The 11,685-nt window shown below is 51.3% G+C and overlaps 2 protein-coding genes across 5 annotated transcripts; both read left to right on the top strand.

The window, feature by feature from the left end:
* Positions 1-526: 526 nt before the first annotated feature.
* Positions 527-7,100, top strand: Usf1 (upstream transcription factor 1). 2 transcript variants are annotated; one of them, XM_005400230.2, is made up of 11 exons: positions 527-662; positions 2,976-3,066; positions 3,446-3,495; positions 4,128-4,243; positions 4,493-4,594; positions 4,825-5,020; positions 5,248-5,335; positions 5,471-5,529; positions 5,661-5,755; positions 6,007-6,135; positions 6,328-7,100. In XM_005400230.2, the coding sequence occupies exons 2-11, from the start codon at positions 3,059-3,061 to the stop codon at positions 6,415-6,417; spliced, it is 933 nt and encodes a 310-aa protein (XP_005400287.1). In that variant the 5' UTR covers positions 527-662; positions 2,976-3,058; the 3' UTR covers positions 6,418-7,100. The 2 variants fall into 2 exon arrangements, with proteins under 2 accessions (XP_005400287.1, XP_013377977.1); XM_013522523.1 differs by lacking the exons at positions 527-662; positions 2,976-3,066; positions 3,446-3,495 and having other exon boundaries at positions 4,130-4,212.
* Positions 7,101-7,258: 158 nt separating this feature from the next.
* Positions 7,259-8,794, top strand: Tstd1 (thiosulfate sulfurtransferase (rhodanese)-like domain containing 1). Of its 3 annotated transcripts, none has more exons than XM_005400229.2 (4): positions 7,285-7,483; positions 7,691-7,813; positions 8,316-8,478; positions 8,556-8,794. In XM_005400229.2, exons 1-4 carry the CDS (start codon positions 7,393-7,395, stop codon positions 8,605-8,607), a joined length of 429 nt encoding a protein of 142 aa, XP_005400286.1. In that variant the 5' UTR covers positions 7,285-7,392; the 3' UTR covers positions 8,608-8,794. The 3 variants fall into 3 exon arrangements, with proteins under 3 accessions (XP_013377978.1, XP_005400286.1, XP_013377979.1); XM_013522525.1 differs by having other exon boundaries at positions 7,391-7,483; positions 7,691-7,838; XM_013522524.1 differs by lacking the exon at positions 7,691-7,813 and having other exon boundaries at positions 7,259-7,483.
* Positions 8,795-11,685: the final 2,891 nt, after the last annotated feature.

The raw sequence follows: 11,685 nt of genomic DNA, 5'->3' as shown, positions 1-11,685 counted from the left end.
CCAACCAACCAACCAACCACAAATTGGGAATCAAGGTTCTTGTCAGAGAAAGTGTGAGCCTCAGAAAAACTGGAAACCCCAGGTCTCTTAAGTGACTGCTGATCCCAATACAAAGGCATATTCCCACATATACATATGCCCTGATATGTCCCCATCTCTAGTTGGAAACTCTTCAAAATGATGCCCTGATTCAAGATGGTCTCCAAAATACTGTAGCCCTTGTTAAAGATGGCGCCTCCATTCGCTGTTCCTCCCGTGAACTCAGCTGGCTTCCCTCACTCCCTCTTCTTGTAATTAAAAAGGACCTGCCTAGCACGAAGGTGGAAGTCCAACCTAGTCGTTTTTTTCTCGTTCTTGTTGAAAGTCAGACATCCCCAGAAAACTGCTTCTTTTCGACACTAGGGACCACCCCCCCAACACACACACCTCAAACACCCACACACCCCACACACCTACGCCTTCTCCACCTTCAAGATTGAGCGAGCGGAAGTGGGGCTGCTCCGAGGCGATGAATGGGCTGGGCCGCTGGCTGAGACACTTCCGCCCCTCACCAACATGGCCGCGAGCTGGGACTGCGCATGAGCAGTTGTCTATGGAGATAACCAGGTCGGGAGAGGGAGAACGCCGTCTGGGGAAATCGGCGGCCGGAGCGGCTGTGGCCTGTGAGTGCGGGACCCCTCAGGGGTCTGGAAGCGGGGTGGACCTGGCCGGCGAGGTGGCTTTGGTTTTGTTTCAGTTTTCGGGGTTCGGGAACTCTTAGGGAGGAAGCCTTTGTTTGGGAGGAGGGGGCTGTGCCCCTTTCTTTATCTCCCACCCGCTTTGTGGGCCGGGCGCGCACATCCCCGCCCTCCTGCGCTGCCCGGCCGCGGGGCCCCCGGTCCCTGGCGTCCTTTGCTGCCACCTCCGCGCGGCAACTGGGACGCGCGGCGAATGCCGCGGGCCCGGCCGGGTCCTGTCGCGGGTTCCGGGGCTCGCGCTAGCAGGGGCTCAGCTCCCCGGGTGCCTCCGAGCGTGCCGGGCCTGCAGGGAGACGCCGCACTTCCCGGCAAGGTCCGGGAACTTGAATTCTTTCGGGACTTGATTTCCCTCCTTTGTGTCCAGACTTAGCAAGGGCTCTTGCCGGGCCCTCCTTGCTCGAGCGTGCATACCACAACATCCTAGCCTGATTTCCGTGTCACATATTCTTAATGCTTAGGAAATGCTTCCGGATGTCCAACTAAGATTTGAATAAGTAGCCTGACCCCGTTGCAGGGTTTCCTAGGAGGCTGTCTCTGGCTGACAGCTGTGGGCGATAGAGATGCCTTCTGTGCCCAACCGTCTCTTTTATTGCCTCCTCCTGCAGTCGGCGCAGCCAGCTTTGGAGAGCACTTCCTCCTTGGGTTCGAGGATGGAAATGAAGGTGGTCCCCAAATACTGGCGCTACAGTACTTCCCCTCGGGGACGGGAGTCTCCTGGCGGCGTTACTTCCCGCAGATAGTTTCACTTTCAGTTCCTTTTTGTTGTTATTGTTGTTACTATTTTTCTTGGACACGGGATTTCCAAGGCTTAGCCGCTAAAATTTTTTCTTGGATAAAAAGGTTTGAGGGACCTTATTGGTAGTGAATTTACAGAAATCTTGGCGCTTTCGTGGACTTTATTGTTTTATACTGTGTAGCAACTGTGTCTGCTTTATGCTGTGCACAGTATCCGTTTTTTACTGTGTAGCATTCTGGAGGCATCTGTCTGCTCAGCCCTTTGTTTTTCTTGTCCTCTGGCAGAATGTCAGGGTCCTCAGGCAGGCACCTTGTAGATGGATTCCTTCCCTATTGTCTTTTCTCCGACAGAATCCTGAGCCTGGAGTTTTTTCCCTTGTCGATGAGGTTCGGTTGACTTGAGGTTGTCATGGCAACATTTTAGCAACTGTGTTGCTGTACACTGTAGATTTCAGCAGCTGTGTTGTGCTACACTTCTACTGGAAGACTTATATGAAATAGAGGCGGCCTGAATGCCAGGCACTTGGGCTTTAGGATCTCTAATAGATGCTATAAATCTGGAACCCCCAAACAAAAGCCATGTCAGGAAGATGGGGCCTAAGAGCAGAACAGAAATTTCTTGCTGTGTATTTTGTGTCTGAAAAAAACTGGAAGAAGCATTAGTGTCCATGAGCCTGGTGTTTTGGTTTTTTTTTGACACAGGGTCTCACCATGTATTTCAGGCTGGCCTTGAACTCACTAGGTAGCCCTGGCTGGGACCCTGTATTTTTTTTTTTTTTTTTTTTATAGTGGTGGTCTAGACATGCCCACCCCATCCTCATGTAGCTGCTGTCATGGCAGATCATAATTGCTTTAATAATAACCCATAATAGCTTTAATAACAATCTTTCCAAAAATGTGTCCCATTTCTCAGTCTTCTAGTGTAATTATTCTCTTTCCACCATACGTTGGAGTGGTGATGGAGGGGAAAGAACGCTATTTGTAAAGCTGCTGTATCAGTCCCTGCAGGGCAGTCTTCAACATCAGAATGGGTGGAACAGGGAGTGGTGGCATATGCCTGGAGCACTGGAGAGGCTGAGGCAGGAGGATCACCTAGAGTTCAAGGCCTGCCTGAACAACGTAGCAGAGACTGTCTCAAGAAAAGAAAAAACAGTCGGGTGTGGTGGTGCATGCCTGTAATCCCACCACTCAGGAGGCTGAGGCAGGAGGATCATTGAGTTCAAGGCCAGCCTGGGCTACAAAGTGAGCTCACTGCCAGCCTGAACAGCATGTGAGACCCTGTCTCAAAAAGACAAAAAAAAAAGAAGAAACGAAAACAAAAAACATCAAAGTAGGTTAAGCTGATTGTCCCCTGCAGAAGATTGGGTTATTTCCTGGCTGTGTCTTCATTAGAACCTAGGTTTTAGAACAGTGGTGGCAAACCTATGGCACACGTCCCGCAGCTGGCTGTTTGACTAGGGAAGCTAGTTTCTTGGACTCACTGCAAACTCTGATTTCTATCAGGATAGCACTGAAGCCTGTGAGTCAGGAAATACAAAGACCTCCAAAAAAGGGCCAGTTCCTCGGATGTGCTCCCTCACAGAGAGATGAAGGGGTGAGTGAAGAAGAGTGGGCCTGGGATGAGAGAGGGGTGGCCTGGGAGGATGTGAAGTGGCTACAAGTGACGGCTCCACAGCTCTCACTTCAGGTCCCAGCTCCATCACTTAGCAGCTGTGTGATTTGGTTTCTTTAGAAAATAAAATAGAAATAGTGTTTCCTACCTTATGGTGCTGTTATTGGTATTAAGTAAGACAGTGTATGTTTAAGTGCTTAGTTTAGTGCCTGAGTGCTTAGTAAACTCTTGATAAACAGTAATTATTATTCTAACCTAACCCAGCATTCCATATCAGTGAGTTTGGGGGCCATATGTTACTGGGCCAGTGAGTTTCTCACATACTATCTTATTCTTCCTTTTTTCCTTTCACCACAAACAGGCAGCAGAAAACAGCTGAAACAGAAGAGGGGACAGTGCAGATTCAGGAAGGTGAGTGTTGAGACTAGGACCAAAGCCATGTATGGTATCATAGGCCTATAATCCCAGCATTCTGGGGAGCTGAGGCAGGAGGACAAGTTTGAGCTCAGCCTCGGTAACTTAAAAAAGACCTAATGAGACCTTATCTTAAAGTAAAACAGGACTGGGTATCTAGCTCATGTGAAGGCCCTGGGTTCAATCCCCAGAACTAACCAAATAAGTAAAAAAATACAAAAGACAAGGGAAAAAAAAGAAGGAAAAAAAAACCAACAGGACCGAGAACCTATTGTGGCTTCTTTCCATCCCAACTGGCCCACCTCCGATGCACCTGGCTTGGTCTTCTTCTTTTTGGTGGGGGGGTGTCCTGGAATCGAGCTCAGGACCTTGCGCTTGCCAGGCAGGGGCTGTGCTGCTAAGTTAATCCCTGGCCCACGTGGCTTATTCTAAATAACATGCAAGTAGTACAGAGTGAGGAAGAGAGGCCGTTAACTCACAGACCTTTCCTTGGCTCTTTTTTTGAAACAGGGTCTCATATAGTCCAGGCTGGCCTTGAACTCACGGTGGTCCTCCTGTCTCAGCCTCCCGAGTGCTGGGATTACAGGTGTGTGCCACCATACACAGCTTCATTGGCTCTTTTAACTCAGGTGCAGTGGCTACTGGGGAAGACCCAACCAGTGTGGCTATTGCCAGCATCCAGTCAGCTGCCACCTTCCCCGATCCCAACGTCAAGTACGTCTTCCGAACTGAGAATGGGGGCCAGGTAAGGGAGGGAGCCAGGCGGCTGCAGGTGTTCCGTGGGGTTTGGGTTGAGGGAGGTAACTGAATGTGTCTTGGGAGACCTGGCTTGGAGGATGTGACAGTGTGGACTCTTGGGGTGGGGGCTGTAGGAGGTTGGGGTCGAAATTCATGTGGACTAAGGGTGGGCTGAAACTGTGTTACGCGGAAAGAAGGGAGAATGGCTGAGTCTGTATCTCTTCTGTCTTCCTTTCCTGCCCTTGTCTGCTTCTAGGTGATGTACAGGGTGATCCAGGTGTCTGAGGGGCAACTGGATGGCCAGACTGAGGGCACCGGAGCCATCAGTGGCTACCCTGCCACTCAGTCCATGACCCAGGTACAGGGGGATGGGCTGTGGAGGGGGCCAGAGCTCTGGGCATATGAGGAAGAAGGGAACCAACGGGATGGGGGTGCAGCTACATACAGTGAGACGTCTTGGGCTGCCTTGACCCACAGTACTAGGCTCTCCCTTTCTTGCTATGTCTCTGGGATAGAAGCTGCAGAGAACCACAGCAGGAAGATGTATCTGACTGTCCCTGGACTCTGTTCTCTTCCTCCTCTTCCCAGGCAGTGATCCAGGGTGCTTTCACCAGTGAGGATGCAGTTGACACAGAGGGGACAGCTGCTGAGACACATTATACCTACTTCCCCAGTACTGCAGTGGGAGATGGGGCAGGGGGTACCACTTCCGGGAGTACAGCTGCTGTCGTTACTACCCAGGGCTCAGAGGCACTACTGGGACAATCCACCCCTCCTGGCACTGGTGAGCTATGGCATGAGGGTGCCACCTTGAGGGGCTAGGAATGGCTGTGGGATGTGGTGGGGGCCGTGGGCCTTTACTCGTGACCCGTGGTGATCATTAGGACCTGGGCAGACAGAGTCTGAGGCTGTGCTGTTAGCAGGAGGGAGTGCAGTCTTGTCAGAGAAGGCAGGGTGCTGATAAGGTTCCTTGGCCCAAGTCCTGACAGAGCCTACCCCGAATCTTCACAGGTCAGTTCTTTGTGATGATGTCACCACAAGAAGTATTGCAGGGAGGGAGCCAGCGTTCGATTGCCCCCAGGACCCACCCTTATTCCCCGTGAGTGACCCTTGTGTCTTCTTAGTTACCATGAGTGGTCTTAATACCTGCTAAATCTTGATAATCGCTCACCCCGGACTCTAATCTTGTTTTTTGTCCTATCTTCACTCTGGCCACCCTGTGCTCTGTTGTCAGGAAGTCAGAAGCTCCAAGGACCACTCGGGATGAGAAACGCAGGGCTCAGCATAACGAAGGTAGGTCCAATTGGGGTGAAGCCAGGAGCTGTCTGGTGAGATAGGGAGCCTTGGTGATGTCTAAGGGGAGGAGGCCTGATCAGGACCCTGAGTTTTCACCAAGTCACCTTGTCTTCCACTTTGGTCCACAGTGGAGCGCCGTCGCCGAGACAAGATCAACAACTGGATTGTACAGCTGTCCAAGATCATCCCGGACTGCTCAATGGAGAGCACCAAGTCTGGCCAGGTCATGCAAAGACCCTGGTAGTGGACAGGGGGCCTGAATTGTCTCCTGGTGTTTCCAAACATGGTAGAGGGTGGGGCACAAAGGGCAGTAGTCTTCTCATATCCTTTTCTGAGGGTCCTGTATCCTTGGGAGATGCTATGCCACTATTTTTAGGGAAGAGGAGGAATGAGGTCCAAAATGTGGTTGTGTTTTTGGGAAATAAGCTAGACATCTTAAATCCTCGTCCTCATTTTGTTGGCTTTGTCTTGCAGAGTAAAGGTGGAATTCTATCCAAAGCCTGTGATTATATCCAGGAGCTTCGGCAGAGTAACCACCGGCTGTCTGAGGAGCTCCAGGGGCTGGATCAGCTGCAGCTGGACAACGATGTGCTTCGACAGCAGGTCAGGCCCCCAGCCTTGGACAGTGGCTTAACCACCCCTGTAGCCACCCACCTGGTCTGGGACTCCCTCCTCTGTTCTCCATAGACAGCACTTCACATTTTCCTCCTCACTTGCAGATGTCTGAATGAGTTCAGAGGCTTGGCAGTGCCAACTTTACTACCCTTTCCCCTTTCTCTCTCCTTCCCATGCCAGGTGGAAGATCTTAAAAACAAGAACCTGCTGCTACGAGCTCAGTTGCGGCACCACGGATTAGAGGTTGTCATCAAGAATGACAGCAACTAACTATGAGGACTCGGGGGGCTTTGGGCCTGAGGACTGCAGATCGCCCAGGAGCAGCAGGCTGATCCCATCCCCTTTCCTTCACTGCCCACTCCCGGCCTGGGACTGGGGCAAGTTCGGAAGTCGTGTCCGACCCGAGCCTCTGGTGTAGCGGCCTGCAGTGTGTGAAACACGCAGTGTGGATGTGCACTGGCAGCCTCGCCCGCCCGCACCACGCAGCCCCCGGGCCCTTGTGCTTTTTCTTGCACAATGCATGTGCTGTCTCCATGCCGGATATGGGACACACTAAACTGAGGGGCGTGCCCTGTGCTTGCTTAGAGTGCCCGACAGGGTCCGCTGACAGGGAATGCCCTGGCTTGGCCCAGGACTCTGGCGCTTCCACTGGTTCTTCCCTTCCCTGGAGCTGAGGTTCAGGTGTGCACCTGGCTGCTGGGGAACAGGCTTAATGAAGAAGATGGGGCGGATGCTTAGCAGCGTCTGCTGCTCCACGAAGAGGAGACTGGCCAGTGAGCAGCTGAGGCCTATGCAGAAGTCTGAAGCCAGGGAGAACAGGCTGGGGCCCAAGTGGGGCCTTTCCCCTTGGGGGAGTGGTTCTTGATTTTTTTTTTTTCCTTTCTTTCTGTCCCTCCCTTCTTCCCTCCTCTTCCTTTTTTTTCCTTCAAAGATAAAAGTGTTCAGAGCCACAATTGTCTATTTTGCCTATTTTTCCTCTTTCTGTGAGCCCAGGGCAGGAGGGAAGGACACATTGCCCTTTGACCAATAAGGGGCTGGGACAACGTTAGCGTGGGGTGCTGCTCCTGAACTCCGCCCTAAGTCCTGGTACCTGTGACAGACCAGGGTGTCGTTTCAGGCCCGTGCTGGGCAATCCCAGGGTTCCCTCAGGTGGGCCGCAGAGAGGCGTTAGGAACAGGTGCAGCTGGAGCCGCGCAGAGGCGGTGCCTTTGCTTCCGGTTCCGGTCTGGCTCGGGAGGAGGGGAGATGCTGCGGGCGCCCGGGCGGCCGCTTGCCGCGTTCCTGCGGTTCGCGATCGCTGCTCGGCTCGCGATCGCCGCTCGCACTATGGCTGCAGGTACCTCTTAGGGGACCTGGGATGGACTGTCCGGCCTGTGGCCCCGCGAGTGCGCGAGCGCAGAGGCCCCGGCGTGGAGGAGGAGTGAGGGGCGTGGCCGGGAGGTGCTGGGCTCCTTGCCACCCAACCGGGCCAGGTGAGGGGCTCGGCGGACCCCAGTGCCTCGCAGCCCCTTCTCCTGAAGGCTCGCTCGCTCCCCCTCTTCAGGGCCCACAGTCTCGCTCCCTGAGCTCCGGTCACTCCTAGCTTCGGGCCGGGCCCGGCTCTTCGATGTGCGATCTCGGGAGGAGGCGGCGGCGGGGACCATACCCGGGGCGCTCAACATCCCGGGTATGGGGTCGGGGAGGAGATGCCGGTATGGGGGCTGAGCCAGTAGAAGAAGGTCTTGGCTAATGGGTCCCCAACTTAAGGTGGCGGTGGGGGCCTGGAGGTCTGCATTCCCTTCCATTCCCTTGGCTGGCACTCAGCTTCCCCCAGAAGGGCTGGTTGGAGGCAGAGGCTGCAGCGGAACCGGCCTGTCCGGTTTGCCTGGAGGAGGGGAGGCAGAGGCAACCATTCCACTTGACCTCCTTGAGGCCCGGTGACCTCCTAGCGACCAGGGAAGCTGCTCACATTCAAAGGTTGTTTGGCTGACTTCCTGCACGGGTTGGCTGTTTTTTGCCCTTGAGGTTAGGATGGGGGAGGAGATGACCACCCTCTGTTGTTTTGGGGTCGCTGGAGATTTGTTCCACCGCTAGGACCCAGCTCTGGAAGGCCCAGCTCCTAAACCTGGGAGTGCCATCGCCGCCACAGCTGGCTTTCTTCACCTTTTACCTCCTGGCCCCTCTCCCAGTGTCCGAGTTGGAAAGTGCCTTGCAGATGGAGCCAGCTGCGTTCCAGGCCTTATACTCCGCTGAGAAGCCAAAACTGGACGATGAGAATCTTGTCTTCTTCTGTCAGATGGGCAGGCGGGGCTTCCAGGCCACACAGCTGGCCCAGAGCCTTGGATACACAGGGTACAGGCAGTGCTGGCTGGGATGACTGGGGACTGCCCACCGGGGCTGCCCTCCCTCACCCTTTTTTGCCTCTACAGGGCTCGAAACTATGCTGGGGCCTATCAGGAGTGGTCAGAGAAGGCGGGGTAGGCAGCGGGTGGCTTACTGATGGTCCCTGCCGTGGCCACCTCCACGCTGACGGTCCCTCCCTCCGTCCCTCTCTCGGCCACCTTCACAAAGGAGGGTGAAAGGGCCAATTGCTGGCTTGCCCTGGGCTGGGCAGCTACTTATAGTGCTTTGCACATGAGTGTTAAATAAAGAACACTTAATTAAAGTATTGGAAGTACTTAATTTTGGGTGGACTGAAAATAGTTCTACTCTTAATCTAGACCTCCATTCAGCCCTAGATCATTTATCTTTCTAGCATTCATCTTCTGCACTCCCAACCCCCAGATATCAGCAGTTTCCTGACATACTGCAATTCTAGAGTTGTTTTCAGGGTGCATGTCAGATTTACTTAATAGCTTCAAAACAAACAAACAAAAAACCTTGGGCTGGGGGTAGTGGCAAGGGCTTTAGACCACACCACCTGGGAGGTTGAGGCAGGATGTTTGTTTGGGTTCCGTTGGTTTGGGGCCAGCCTCTGCAACAAAGTAAGAACCCATCTCAGAGGGCTGGATTTACAGCTCAGCAGCATAAGCGCCTGCCTGGCAAGTTTGAGTTCATGCTTTCCATTCCGGATACAAAAAGAAAAAACAAAACATAGAAGAACCCATCTCAGGAAAAGTAAAAAATCTCTGGCCCCCTTCCAGAATCTGGGGGTTGGGGCCTGGGCATCTGTGGCTTTGCTGGGCCCTTTGGTGATCCCCCCTCTCTGTACTGGAAATCGAACTAGTGACCTTCCGCTTGCCAGGCAGGCACTGTGCCTATGAGCTAAATCCACAGCCCCCCTTTGGTGATTCTAATTGTGCAGCCAGAAGAAAGTACTACTGCTCTAGACTCTGGGCCAGCAAACTGACCCTAAATGTGTACTGCTGTGACCACTGCTTTATTTTTATTTATTTTGGGGACAGGTTTTTTGTTGTTGTTTTTGCCTTTTTGAGACAGAGTTTCACTGTGCAGTTCAGGCTGGCCATGAATTCACTTTGTATCCCAGGTGGGACCCAAACTCACAAAGATCCTGCTGCCTCAGCCACCCGAGTGCTGGGATTACAGGCATGTGACACCATACCCGGCTGAGACAGGGTTTTTCTATGTAATCCAGGCTGGCCTTGAACTCACGGTGATCCTCCTGCCTCAGTCTCCCAAGCACTGGGACTACGTGAGTGCACCACCATGTCTGGCTGCTCCCTTTATATATCGTCTGTTTTCAAGCAATATGGCAGAATAGCTGTGCCACACACTGTATGTCCTCTAAAGCCTAAAATGGTTACTATGAACCTTTAGAGGAAATATTTATCGGCCATTCTCCTAGACCAGTGATGGTGAACCTTTTCAAGACAAGTGCCCAAACTGCAAACCAAAATCCACTTATTTATTGCCAAGCGCCAACACTACAATTAAACCTGAATTTTGAGGTTTTAGTTTAGGAAAAACAACTCATAACATGGCTCACGTTCTGACTGAGGGCTCTGCATGCCCACTGTAGAACACATGCTGTAGTTTCGCCACCACTGGTCTGGACCCGTAACTCCTCAGCCCCAACCTAACATTCTTCAGGCTCTGACACTGGGTAGAGGAAAGGAAAAGGCAAATCCCGGGCCTTTGGGTGAGGGAACTGATGACCTCCTCATTCCGATGGGTTACTGGTATGAAGAGCCCCCTCTGTGCCACCCAAAACAGGGTCTTGTTTTCGTCACCGTTTGTAGGTATCTGTAGTGACAGGTCCCGAGAATGACGTGCCTGCGGATGAATAAGAAAAGGTAAATGATAAGAAAAACAGGAGAGGTAAAAGTCTGGGATCAGGGGGCCCACAGCCTCTGGGACTGCAGCCCCATCACCCATCTCAATTGCCTTTTATTGGAACCCAGAATGTAACTCAGACCAACAGGAGAAATTCATTATCCCTTTCCATTTCTGCCTCTCAGCTGATGCTAACAATCCTCGGGCGAGCCTCCCACACTCCGCACACATGTGCTCAGCACGGCTGGGGATCATAAACCGACCATCGGTAATCAGAGTTCATTAGCAATCACAGTCCTTCCCCCACATGTCCCCCTTTTTGTTTGAATGCAATCCTTTGACACATCAGCAAGAAGGTTACCAATTGCCTTCTGTTTCTCAGTGTTTCCTGGATGAACTTTGCTAGACTAAGGGGATGAGGCAAAGTACAGTGATAATATCGCAAGAAATGACAATGGCTGTTTGCAAAAATGAGAACATAATTCAGAGTCCATAACAATGATTAGCCTTCAATCTACATCTTGAGATCACATTTTTCTGCTGGATATCTAAGACCGAGTTAGAGTGAGATTTGTATAAATAAAAGTTTTAACCTTTTACTATCTATCAGGGTCAGTGAGTTCTCCTCAGGAATCTTCTTGGAACTAAATGCAGCATCCCTTGATCTTCTGTCAGTGTCAGCCATCCGGATGAGTCACGGCCATTGCTTGACCAAGGTGCTTTCTGTGAAAGCCTGAGAGTTTTTTTCCCTCTTAGTGACTCTCCTTAGGCACACTATAGGTCATAGAATCACTTTCCTCTGTGGTCCCATAATCTCCTTGATCAGAAAATTAGGGACTCAACCAAGTTATAGGATGTTATAAAAGAGGTTCTCTTCTGTCCTGAGTCTCTACTGACCTCAGAGGGCATAGCCAAAATATTGGCTGTGTTTTTAGCCCAAATTATCTTTCTGATATTTAGTCTCCAAATCGCAGTTGTTAAACATCCAGCAGAGAAGATTAGTGATATAACATCCAAATGAAGGCAACAAGCTTAACATTATAATATAATCTAAATAGCAAACACCCTGGAATGTACAAATGGAACCATAATTTTTTAACAACCATGGATATTCCAATATTCAAATCTTAATAGCATATTTTTTTTTAATTTTTTTTTTTATTTTAAAGAATAAAAGAAGGATAACATAATAATAGGGGGGACTTAGCAAATTACAGACAAAGTGGTAGGAAATTATCAATGGTTATCATTTTACATATTATTATCTACAAAATAGTTTCTCAGGAAAACAAATAGACAAATAATAGTGAGTTACAGACCAAAGAG

Source organism: Chinchilla lanigera, unplaced genomic scaffold (assembly GCF_000276665.1).
Source record: "Chinchilla lanigera isolate Chin_1 unplaced genomic scaffold, ChiLan1.0 scaffold00067, whole genome shotgun sequence".
NCBI classification, from domain to species: domain Eukaryota; kingdom Metazoa; phylum Chordata; class Mammalia; order Rodentia; family Chinchillidae; genus Chinchilla; species Chinchilla lanigera.
The sequence above is the reverse complement of the archived record's forward strand: the minus strand, read 5'-3'. Positions and strand labels throughout refer to the sequence as shown.

Bases quoted from the DNA above. Each gene is read 5' to 3' on its own strand.
- Usf1 (XM_005400230.2), top strand. The intron at 4,244-4,492 runs GTAAGGGAGGGA...GTCTGCTTCTAG, and splicing joins GAACTGAGAATGGGGGCCAG to GTGATGTACAGGGTGATCCA. The intron at 6,136-6,327 runs GTCAGGCCCCCA...TTCCCATGCCAG, and splicing joins ACGATGTGCTTCGACAGCAG to GTGGAAGATCTTAAAAACAA.
- Tstd1 (XM_005400229.2), top strand. From the start codon at position 7,393: ATGCTGCGGGCGCCCGGGCGGCCGCTTGCCGCGTTCCTGCGGTTCGCG. The intron at 7,484-7,690 runs GTACCTCTTAGG...CCCCCTCTTCAG, and splicing joins CGCTCGCACTATGGCTGCAG to GGCCCACAGTCTCGCTCCCT. The intron at 7,814-8,315 runs GTATGGGGTCGG...CCCCTCTCCCAG, and splicing joins CGGGGCGCTCAACATCCCGG to TGTCCGAGTTGGAAAGTGCC.